General features: G+C 42.7%; 1 protein-coding gene across 2 annotated transcripts; it reads left to right on the top strand.

Annotated features, from left to right (window-relative positions):
• The first annotated feature begins 5,269 nt into the window (after positions 1-5,269).
• YARS2 (tyrosyl-tRNA synthetase 2, mitochondrial) lies at positions 5,270-12,122 on the top strand. Of its 2 annotated transcripts, none has more exons than XM_011955146.1 (3): positions 5,270-6,128; positions 7,165-7,332; positions 11,962-12,122. In XM_011955146.1, exons 1-3 carry the CDS (start codon positions 5,350-5,352, stop codon positions 12,119-12,121), a joined length of 1,107 nt encoding a protein of 368 aa, XP_011810536.1. In that variant the 5' UTR covers positions 5,270-5,349; the 3' UTR covers position 12,122. The 2 variants fall into 2 exon arrangements, with proteins under 2 accessions (XP_011810536.1, XP_011810537.1); XM_011955147.1 differs by having other exon boundaries at positions 11,997-12,119.
• The last annotated feature ends 359 nt before the right edge of the window (positions 12,123-12,481 follow it).

The raw sequence follows: 12,481 nt of genomic DNA, 5'->3' as shown, positions 1-12,481 counted from the left end.
GGAGGCTGAGGCAGGAGAATGGCTTGAACCCGGGAGGCGGAGCTTGCAGTGAGCTGAGATCCAGTCACTGCACTCCAGTCTGGGCGACAGAGCAAGACTCCGTCTCAAAAAAAAAAAAAAAAAATTTTTGGATGTTAATATGACCATCAGCTCAAAAAGCATTAAAGCCACTTCAATCAAAGGACATAAACTAGGTTTCAAGACACTTAGCCCACATAAATTTCTATAAATTTTAATAGAACTTAATGGTCTTTCCATTTTTTGTGTGTGTGGGAAGGGTGAGCATTATTGATTTTACATTTTAATACATTTTAGGGGCATGATGAACCTGGACAGTAAAAGCATGCTTCCCTTGTCCCACCTAATGCAGAGGAGCTTCCTGAAAGAAATTAGTCTGGAATGAAAGGAGAGCAATTGCCTTGCAGGTAAGGATGGGCGGAGTGGGAGGATCTTTAGGACTTTGGATATAGGTTTCAAGAAAAACAGCAACATGAAAGTCATGTGTGAGAAGATGTAATTATGAGGCAGATTGAGTTATAAATTATTATCCAAAGACAACAAAGGCATGAAACCAATCTTTAGAAATGATTCTTCCCGGCCGGGCGCGGTGGCTCAAGCCTGTAATCCCAGCACTTTGGGAGGCCGAGATGGGCGGATCACGAGGTCAGGAGATCGAGACACCATCCTGGCTAACATGGTGAAACCCCGTCTCTACTAAAAAGTACAAAAAAAGAAAAAAAAATGATTCTTCCCAAGTAATAGGAGATAGGAATGTCATGGAAATACTTCAACTGGAAGAAAAGCCATGGCCTTTCTGAAGTAACCTACAATTTCTTTTTTTTTTTTTTTTTTTTTTTTTTTTTTTTTTTTTTTTTTGAGATGTTGTCTCACTCTGTTGTCCAGGCTGGAGTGCAGTGGTGTTATGTCGGCTCACTGCAACCTCCACCTCCCAGGTTGAAGTGATTCTCCTGCCTCAGCCTCCTGAGTAGCTGGGATTACAGACGCCCGCCACCTCATCTGGCTAATTTTTGTATTTTTAGTTGAGACGGGGGTTTCACCATGTTGGTCAGGCTGGTCTCGAACACCTGACCTCAGGTGATCTGCCTGCCTCAGCCTCCCAAAGTGCTGGGATTACAAGCGTGAGTCACCATGCCCGGCTGTAACCTACAATTTCTATTTCTTGTTCCTATCCACTCCCTTTTGCATCCTATGTCACCAATAATGTTCTCCAAGGAAAAAAAAAAAAAAAAACACAAATAAGAATTATATTTTATAGTGATGATAATGATCAGAATTCCTCAGATTTCTTTCTGCTACCATTTGCTGTGACCTTTGGACAGCTCATATTTCAGCCCTAACCAGATCTCTGCTGTAATCTGAATGTATATTTAATACGATGCTACAGATAGAGAAATGCTTCAAAATTAAGTAGAGATCAGTTAAAACACCATTACTGTTTACTCTGTGTCTTTTGAATTCTATTATATTTATAGTTGTTTACATTTTGAAAACCAAGCCATTTAAAACAGGGATCCCTTCAAAGAGAACATTTATGTGGCATTTTGTTGCAGGAAAAGGTAACTATGAAACACATGTGCCTCTAATTCAAGACCAGTTAACCTCAAGTTATTACAGTTGAGATAAACCATATTTTTAAAAATACTTTTTAATCCTTGTTCACTCACTTTTTCAGCCAATAAAAACAGCAAGAATTAACTTAGTCACTTTTTTGTAACCCAAATGCAAACCATGGGTGCAATCCCATAAAATTTTAGCCATGGATATAATTCCAAAGGTTTGAAAGTCCCATCTTCTACTCTCGCTCCTGTCTTTGGGACAAAGCCCAATTTCCCTATAATACCAACACGAATTATAAAAAGAAAGCAGTGGGTCTAACTGTGTGTTCCAAAATTGTTGCTTGTTACTGTCATTGAGCTACTGTCAAGTCTCGTCTAGCACCTCCTGTAACACTACCTTCCTTTTTCTTTTTTTTTTGAGATGGAGTTTCCTTTTTGTTGCCCAGGCTGGAGTGCAATGGTGCGATCTCGGCTCACTGCAACCTCCACCTCATGGGTGCAAGCGATTCTCCTGCCTCAGCTCCGGAGTAGCTGGGATTACAGGCATGCACCACCACGCCTGGCTAATTTTGTATTTTTAGTAGAGATGAGGTTACTCCATGTTGGTCAGGCTGGTCTCAAACTCCCAATCTCAAGTGATCTGCCCACCTCGGCCTCCCAAAGTGCTGAGATTACAGGCATGAGCCACTGTTCACGGCCCGACACCACCTTCTTTTTTTTTTTTTTAAGCTTTTAACTAAAAAGTAAACTTTATTATCGAAAATGCAAACTTGGGGAAGACAGAAAAGATCACATACAAGGCTGTCACTTCACACTTGGAAGGTTGCACAGCGGGCGGGCAGAGGCGCTCCTCACTTCCCAGACAGTGGGCAGCTGGGTAGAGGAGCTCCTCACTTCCCAGACGGTGGGGCGACCGGGCAGAAGCGCTCCTCACTTCCCAGGCAGTTGGCTGGTCAGGAAGAGGGCTCCTCACTTCCCAGATGTGGGCAGCTGGGCAGAGGCGCTCCTCACTTCCCAGATGGGGTGGCCGAGCAGAGGGGCTCCTCGCTTCCCAGGCAGTTGGCCTTCTGGGCAGAGGGGCTCCTCACTTCCCAGATGGTGGGCAGGTGGGCAGCTGGGCAGAGGCTCTCCTCGCTTCCCAGATGGCCGACACCACCTTCTATATCGACTTTGCTACCTCTTCATGAGATGCAACTAAACTTAAGAGACAAAGCAGAGCTCAGATCTATTTTTAAAATACTTTGTAATAAATTTTAATCCCAGGTAGAAATTTTCCATTTTTCATCATCCACATAATTCTTCTCCATTAAGCACAGGTCATCAAGTAACCCTGACATGGGTACATACTGTTGTAACAAGTAGGATTTTCAAATTACAGGTGTGTTAACACCTGTAAAAGCCAGAGAGTTGTGTGTCACCAGAAACACGTGTGTCCTATGTATTAAGGTACTAAATAGAAAGCACCATTTGCTGTGTGTGTGACAGCACTGATTCCATGTTAGAGGAAAGCTTGCTTACTTGAATACAATTATTGCTTTGCTTGAGTTTGTAGATCATTCACCAAAATCAGCCTCAGGAAAACAGGATCCTGAATAGAGATAAAAGACAACACCTAGATCAGCATCTCTGTGAATGGGCTGACCGACCTGGTAAGAATAGGCTGATGGTACCTGCAGAAAGCCACAAAATATTGACCAAGAAAGCAATGATTTACTGCCGACCTGAGACTGCACACGTTTCACAAAAATATTTTGATAATCCTTTCTCCTAATTTCCCTTAAAAACCAGAGGTGGTCTTTGAACACTAGCTCACTGCCTCCCCCGGGGTTGCTGGCCTCTTGAATCAAACTAACTTTACTTTCACTACAGCTCTTGAGTTTTTGGCTTTCAGGTGACAAGTGGCCCAGATGTCAGTTTACTTACATGTGCTCAGGAGAATTTCCTGCCATACCTACTGAAATCTGTCTCTGATCAAAGTGGTGGACCATACGACTGCAGATTGGCCTTGTAAGTAGCTCATGCCTGTAATCCCAACACTTTGGGAGGCAGAGGTGGGAAGCTTGCTTGAGGCCAGGAGTTTAGGACCAGCCTGGGCAATACAGTGAGACCCCCATCTCTACAAAAATAAAAAATAAAAATTAGCCAGGCATGGTAGTCCACACCCGTAGTTCCAGCTACTTGGGAGGCTGAGACAGGAAGATCTCTGCAGCCTAGGAGTTCAAGGCTGCAGTGAACCATGATCCTGCCATGGCACTCCAGTGTGGGCAACCAAGTGACACTTAAAAAAAAAAAGACTGCAGATCAACAGGTTATGATTGCAAATTTTAAGATAGTTTGAATAACATGAAAGAACACACTCTATTTTCTTATGCACTTCGGAGTATGTTTACTTAGTCTACATACTAAGTATCTCAAAATCCTATTGAAGTTACTATCTGGCAATGAGAAACTAATTCACTGATAATTATACATGCAAAGAAACTAATTATTAAAATAAATTTTCATTTTGTTAGATGACTTTATAACGTTAAAAAATGGAAAAGTCCTGTAGGGAATGATTTGGAACATGGCCCAGACTCCAGCCCCAGGACCAAGGCACTCAATCCCCCAGCTGCTGGGAGTGTTGGTTGCTTTTGGCTCACAGTTGAGTCCCCTTCTGCGCATCTCCCTCTCCAAAAGCCTTACCCAGCATTTTGCTTCCTCCCCAGAAACATCCCACATTTAAAGAGCAGTCAGTAAGAGGGTCTAAAGGTCTGCCCTGTGGCCTCAATTCAGGATGACTCTGAAAGGAAATCCCGGCTCCAGAGCCCCTATTGGATTGCCTGAGGCCTCTATTACAAATTGTTCACAGTTCAACTTCTTTCTCTTTCCGCCCAACCCGGCCTCCCTCACTCCATTATAGGTGTTGTTCTTAAGAGCACACTCCAGTAACCCTCCTGCAAACAAGTCTCCCCCCAACTCAGAGTCCAGGGGTTTTGAAAGCGCTCCTAGAAATCAGGCTTTAACGTGGGATTTTGAAGCTAGATCACCTGCCAGCCAGTTGCCAGTAAGAACCTCATCCCTGGTGAGTATTCAGAGCAGCTGTCACGCTGCACGATGTGAATACTAATTTGAATCCACTCATGCTAAGCTGTGTCCCAACCTAGTTAACTGTATTTAAAATAAATAAATAAACCACAGGACTTGATGCATGTACTTTATTGCACTGAGTTTTTCTTGCTATAGCTTGGACAAGACTGCCATCTCCTGGAAGAGCTGATGAATACTGGGGACTGAGGTGCAATTGGGGAATCGGTACTATGAAATTGCCTGCGTCTCAGCAGCAACTCTCTCTCTCTCCGTGAAGTTAAACCAATTCCTAACCTTTCTCAACCTCTGTGAGCAGCTTTTTGCACAGAACCAAGACTTCAAAGAACTTGCGCATCACAATCTTTTTACGTGAAAATTTAAATATAAGTTAACATTTGTGAAGCGTTATGTGCCAAATGCTTTAATTCTTAAGGTTCACAACAGTCTTATGAGGTAGGAACTATCATAAGCAGATCCACACTGCGAATGGGGACATTAAGTTTCAGGGAACTTAAAGCGACAGCTCTGAAGCGGAATCGCCACTTCGAGTCGGAACGCAACTGCCGAGAGCTCAAGCTCCGTATCTACGTAACCGCCTCGGGCATGCGCAGAAAAACACTGACGTACCTTCCCTAGGAGCGGCAAGCAGGTGGGTGTGGCGGGGCCCCTGCAATCCCAGCATTCCCTTCGTGCCGCCACCAATATGGCGGCGCCCATCTTTCGGTCCTTTTCCTGGGGCCGTTGGTCTGGTACCCTAAATCTCTCAGTATTCTTGCCCTTGGGGCTGCGTAAGGCCCACTCGGGCCCTCAGGGGTTACTGGCAGCGCAGAAGGCTCGAGGTCTGTTCAAGGACTTCTTCCCGGAGACGGGGACGAAAATAGAGCTCCCAGAGCTCTTCGACCGTGGCACGGCGAGTTTTCCCCAAACCATTTACTGTGGCTTCGACCCCACGGCGGACTCGCTTCATGTGGGCCATCTTCTTGCGCTGCTGGGCCTGTTTCATTTGCAGCGAGCGGGCCACAACGTGATCGCGCTGGTGGGAAGCGCCACGGCGCGCCTGGGAGACCCGAGCGGCCGTACCAAGGAACGCGAGGCGCTGGAGACAAAGCGCGTGCGAGCCAACGCGCGTGCCCTGCGCCTAGGGCTTGAGGCTCTGGCGGCTAATCACCAGCAGCTTTTCACTGATGGGCGCTCCTGGGGCAGCTTCACTGTGCTGGACAACTCGGCCTGGTACCAGGAGCAGCACCTGGTGGACTTTCTGGCGGCAGTTGGGGGTCATTTCCGCATGGGGACGCTGCTGAGCCGACAGAGTGTGCAGCTGCGGCTCAAGAGCGCGGAGGGCATGAGCTTGGCCGAATTCTTTTACCAGGTGCTCCAGGCCTATGACTTCTATTACCTCTTCCAGCGTTATGGATGCAGGGTCCAGCTGGGCGGATCTGATCAGCTAGGCAACATTATGTCCGGATATGAGTTCATCAATAAGTAAGTGCCTTTAGACCCTGGGGAAATCCTGGGACCAAATAATTTACACACTAGTAGCCTGTGATTTACTCTTAGGATTGTAGGTTGCTGCCCTTCATTCCAGCTCTTGTTGATTTTATCCCCATTAAGGGCGATAAAATCTATAATGGCGTTAGTAACACTGGCTAATAACTAAAGGGCTGAATTTAGGGTATTAAGAGTAAACGGTGTATTCTAAAAATTAGCTGGGCTTGTTGATGCGCGCCTGTAATCCCAGCTCTTCGGGAGGCTGAGGCAGGAGAATGGCTTGAACCCGGGAGGCGAAGGTTGCAGTGAGCCGAGATCGCGCCACTGCACTCCAGCCTGGGCAACAGAGGGAGACTCCATCTTAAAAAAAAAAAAAAAGGAAACCGTGTATTCTAGAGCTCTGCAGGAAACAGACCACTAGTGAAGATTTCGTCGGTCTGTTTTGGTTCCCCTAAGTCGTCCTTTCTAATTAGAGAAACTGCTTTTGTGTGTTTATACTAGAACGTGACTGGACCTCCTTGAGTAGCTAGCCTCTGCTTTAGCTCTGCACCCTCCATGAAACTAGTGTTAGTCCTTGGTTGGTATCTCAAAAAGTTTTTTCAACTCCAAATAACTGACAAGTAATGCGGGTCTAATAGCATTTTCTGGAGAGAGGTGAAGGATAGGGCTAGCTCATTTGCTACAGAGCAAAACACATGTTTAAAAGGCATTTAGAACATTTCCTTTAGTGTCTCTTCCTGACACCCTTTCACCCAGTTTTCTCCTTCCCACTCAGCCTTTCAAAATCTCAAGTCCATTGTTACGTAGCATTTCCCCTTGGCCTGCCTAGAAACTGCCTGGAACCACTAATGAGATTCAGAATGAATAGGGTGAGTACTGTAACAGTACATAAGAGGGACAAGAATTCAGATTTAGGAGGTCAAGGAAGTTTTCCTGGAGCAAGTAACCAGAAAGAAATCTGGAAGGTGAAGAGTAGAACCTACCACGACTTGTGCTTGAGGCACATAATGAAATTGTTCTTTATGCATAGGTTGACTGGAGAAGATGTATTTGGAATCACCGTTCCTCTAATTACAAGTACAACTGGAGCAAAGCTGGGAAAGTCTGCTGGCAACGCTGTTTGGCTAAACAGAGATAAGACATCTCCATTTGAATTGTATCAGTTCTTTGTCAGGCAACCAGACGATTCAGTGGAAAGGTGAGTTTTGAATAATTGGCTCAGAAAAATTGACACCATAAACTCATGATGTAATTTTAGCCATTGAATCTATGTACATTTTATAGGTTTTTTGTTTTTAACTTAGTTTCTGTCTGCACATAAACCATTACATCATAGAAGATTAATTTTTACTGTGTTCTAAAGTTAAACACTTTGTTGGTTAAAGCAGAAAAACCACAGTGGATGGCTAGAAAATGTAGAGCCAACTTTTTGATCTATATCTAGCAAGTTCTTAGGATTTTATCACCTGCATATTCTAGTTTTTTCACTCCTTTCATCTTAAACTTGACTACCCCTATTTTTCCTTTGTCTTTCTTCTCTCACAAATATGACTTTAAAGATTCTCTTAAGAAATGATTTTCTCCTTAAATTAAATTGCCTTAAACTCTTGGAAGAATATGAATTAATGAGAAACAAACATACCTACAACAAAAAGTGAAAAAAATATTTTGATACTCTGTAACATCAAAGTAATCTAGGAATAATTCTTCAAGACTTAATAATAAATGACTTTCCTGCAAAATATTAAAAGATGCTATTGAGCAAAATAAAGACCTACATAAATGGAGAGTTAGACCATATTGATAGTACAAAAATATATCAGTTCTTTTTTTTTTTTTTTTGAAACAGAATCTCACTCCCATTGCCCAGGCTGGAGTGTAGTGGCACAATCTTGGCTCACTGTAGCCTGGGTGCACACCACTATGCCCAGCTAATTTTGTATTTTTTTTTTTTTTTTTTTAGTAGAGGTAGGGTTTCACCATGTTGCCCAGGCTGGTCTCAAACTCCCGGACTCAAGCGATCAACCTGCCTCGGACTCCCAAAGTGCTGGGATTACAGGCATGAGCCCCCACACCCGGCCAAGATACCAGTTCTGGATTTGATCCACATTTAGTACAGCACCAACCATATCTAAACCAGCTTTTTGTGGAACTTGACAAGCTCATTGTAAGACTGACATAGAAATAAAAAGGGCTAAGATTGGCCAAGATGTTTTTGAAGAATAGCGTGGAAGATTATCATGCCTTATTATAAAATTTCAGTAATTATGGTTTTTTTCTCTTTAGATTTAGTCCTAGAATGTTTGACGATATAGTCCTGGGGTTTTGATGTATTGAGAATTGATAATCTTTTTTTTTTTTTTTTGAGACAGTGTCTCGTTTTGTTGCCCAGGCTGGAGTGTCCTCCGCCTCCTGGGTTCCAGCGATTCTCCTGAGTAGCTGGGACTACAGGCAGGTGCCACCACGCCCGGCTAATTTTTGTATTTTTGTAGAGGCAGGGTTTCACCATGTTGGCCAAGCTGGTCTTGAACTCCTGACCTCAAGTGATCCACCCTCCTCAGCCTTCCAAAGTGCTGGGATTACAGGCTTGAGCTACCGCACCCAGCCTAGATAATTGATAATCTTTTTGAAAATTGCATTTTCTATTTGGTTCTGGTGTTTAGAAATACAATTACTTTATATATATTACCTTTAAATCTAGCAACTTTGCCAAACTCATTATTTCTAATAATGACCTTTAGGTGTAAAGGTACACGTTTAAATGTAAAGTTAAGAAACCAATGGCACAGATTAGAGAATCCAGACACACTCTAGCATATATGGTCTCCTTTTCTCTGGCAAAGGTGGCATTGTAGTTTGGGAAGACAGTCTTCAGTGAATATTGCTCCATTAGTTAGATGTCTTTGTGGGTGAAAAAAATGAAACTTAACCTTACATAGTACACAAAAGTCAATTCCAGGTAGATTATAGACCTAAATCTATATCAAAAGACAAAACAATAAAGCTTTTAGATAAATAGGAAAATGCCTTTATGACTTTAAGATAAAGATTCTTAAACAGGACACAAAAGGAAGAGATAGATAAGTTAGACTAAATTAAAAATAAGATCTGTTCATCATAAGTCACTGTTAAGAGTGGGAAAAGATTGCTATTTTCAGTACATGTATCTAAATGATAAAGGGCTTGTATTCAAATTAATATAAAGAATTTCTTATTTCACATTGCATGTGTGTATCAAAACATCTCATGCACCCCTTAAGTATATACACCTGTATACCCACAAAAAATTGTTTAAATAATTTCAAAAATGAAAAATGAAAAAACTATGTAAATACTATATTAAACATAGTTATTTTAATGTTAAAAAAAGAAATTTCTCTAAGCCAGTGAGAAAAAGACAACCCAGCAGAACAAGGGAAACAGACTGGAACAGGTACTTCACAAAGATCCTATCCAAAGGCCAAAAACATAATCAAAAGGTGCTTAGCCTTCATACTGAGAAGAAAAAAATACAAGATAAAGGGCACGAGATACCATCATGCACCTTCCAGAATGGCTAAACAAAAGAGTTGGCAGAACCAAGTGCTGACAAGACTGTTCCAAGGTGGTGGGAGAATAAACATATAGAACCACTTTGGGAAAACATTTGGCAGTACCTACTAAAGCTAAATGTGCACATAACCTGTGATCCAGCAGTTCCTCTTCTGGGCAGATACCCAACAGAAATTAATGCACATATGCACCAACAGTGGTATATGAGGCTATTCAGAGCAGCATTAATAGCAATTGTCTAAAAATAGAAACAGCACAAAAGTTCACAGAAAAACATGTTGTAGGAGAATCATAGCATGGAATGCTGTACATGCAGCATCATGGATGACTCGCCTAAACATATCGACGTGCCAGAAAACAAATTCTGTATGATTCCTTTTATATAAAATCCTACAGACAGGCAGAATTAAGTGATGCTCTTAAGGGATGCATACTGAGATGTTAAAAGTATCAGGAAAGACAAGGAAGTGATTACTATCAAAGGCAAAATAGTGATTAACTTGGAGGGGTGTGTGATATATTTGCGCATTCTTGGGTAAGGGCAATACTGTATTTCTTTTCTTTTCTTTTCTTTTCTTTTGAGATGGAGTCTCACCTCTGTCACCAGGCTGGAGTGCAGTGGCGCAATCTCAGCTCACTGCAACCTCCACCTCCTGGGTTCAAGCAATTCTCCTGCCTCAGCCTTCTGAGTAGCTGGGACTTTTTGTGTATTTTTTAATAGAGATGGGGTTTCACCATGTTGTCCAGACTGGTCTCAAACTCCTGACCTCATGATCCACCCACCTCGGCCTCCCAAAGTGCTGGGATTACAGGCGTGAGCCACCACGCCCGGCCCAATATTGTATTTCTTGACCATAGTAATGGTTACGTAGATGCTTTATGATTCATTAAGCTGTATCTTTGCGAATAATGTACTTTTTTCTGTGTGTTAGGTATTTCACCAAAGAAAAAGTTTAAAAAGAATACATATAGGATGATATTAATAGTCATATATCACTTAACAATAGGGATACAATCTGGGAAATGTGTTGTTGGTGATTTCATCATTGCAAATATCATAGAGTGTCCCCACGCAAACACAGATAGCATAGCCTACTACACACCTAGGCTATACAGTGTACCCTTCCTAGGCAGAAACATGTACAGCACATGACTGTACTAAATATTGAAGGCAATGGTAACACGAGGGTAAGTGTTTGTATACGTAAACGTAGAAAAGGTACATATACTATGGTATTATAATGTTATGGACCACTGTTAGACCATACCAGTCCGTGGCCTATTAGGAACAGGGCCGCACAACAGGAGCTGAGTGGCAGGCGAGCGAGCATTACCACCTGGGTTCCATCTCCTGTCAGATCCCCTGTGGCATTAGATTCCTATAGGAGCACAAACCTTGTTGTGAACTGCGCATGCAAGAGACTAGGTTGCGCACTCCTTATGAGGATCTAACGAATGCCTGATGATCTGAAGTGAAACAGTTTCACTCTGAAACCACCTTCCCTCCCCGCCGCCCCCTGGTGCCAAAATGGCCGGGGATCGCAGATAGATGCAGTCCGTCATTGACAGGAGCATCATTATGCAGAGCATGATGATTTTTATCATTTTTTTAATTACACAGTACTTTTTTTTATGGCCACATGCACATAAAAGTATAAAAACATGCTTGGGAAGGATGGCAGCACATAAACTTAGATTTATGGTTATCTCTGGGGGAATGTGATTGGACTGGGGCCTTCATCTATGCCTATTTTGTTCCTTTTAAAAAGGATACATGAGGCTGGGTGTGGTGGCTCACACCCATAATCCCAACACTTTGGGAGGCTGAGACAAGAGGATCACTTGAGCCCAGGAGTTTGAGACCAGCCTGGGCAACACGGGTGACCCTGTCTTTAAAAAAAAAAATTAACAAATTAGCCAGGTGTGGTGGCACAAGCCTGTGGTCCCGGCTACTTGGGAGGCTGAGGTAGTAGAATTGGTTGAGCCCAGGAGGTTGAGGTTACAGTGAGCCATAATCATGCTACTGCACTCCAGTCTGGGCAACAGCAAGACCCCCATCTCAAAAAAAAAAAAAAAGAAAGAAATTGAAAACAAAGATGCCAAAATAGTAACCCCTTAAATCTGGGTGATGTGTGCATGGGACCTACTATGTTCACTATGTTTCTGTATGTTTGTTTCATATTTAAAAAAAAGCAGGATAACTTTAAAGGGTAAAGGAGCTGGACATATAAATTAGGTATGTGATGTAAGTGTAACTCTTTTTTTTGTCCCAAAGGTACCTGAAGCTGTTTACTTTCCTGCCCCTTCCAGAGATTGATCATATCATGCAGCTGCATGTCAAAGAGCCAGAAAGGCGGGGTCCTCAGAAACGACTGGCAGCAGAAGTAACAAAGCTTGTTCATGGACGAGAAGGATTGGATTCTGCTAAAAGGTAGTTGTTTAGTATAATTAACACCTGATAGTTATTTAGCGGATGGACATGAGAAAAGTAGGAGGTATGCTGTTTTAGGGTTATCTTGTCATTTATTACAAGGACTTTCAGTATTTGACTTAGCAATTTAAAATAGCCCTGTTTATTGGAAAGAAGGATTATCTTGAATTAAGTTCATGAATTATACCAGATAGATGTTTAAAAAACTTTTAGTCTAGGCCGGGCGCAGTGGCTCACGCCTGTAATCCCAGCACATTGGGAGGCCAAGGTGGGCGGATCACGAGGTCAGGAGTTCGAGACCAGCCTGACCAACATGGTGAAACCCCCATCTCTACTAAAATACAAAAATTTGCTGGGCATGGTG

This window comes from Colobus angolensis, unplaced genomic scaffold (assembly GCF_000951035.1).
Source record: "Colobus angolensis palliatus isolate OR3802 unplaced genomic scaffold, Cang.pa_1.0 Scaffold397, whole genome shotgun sequence".
Classification (NCBI taxonomy): domain Eukaryota; kingdom Metazoa; phylum Chordata; class Mammalia; order Primates; family Cercopithecidae; genus Colobus; species Colobus angolensis.
The sequence above is the reverse complement of the archived record's forward strand: the minus strand, read 5'-3'. Positions and strand labels throughout refer to the sequence as shown.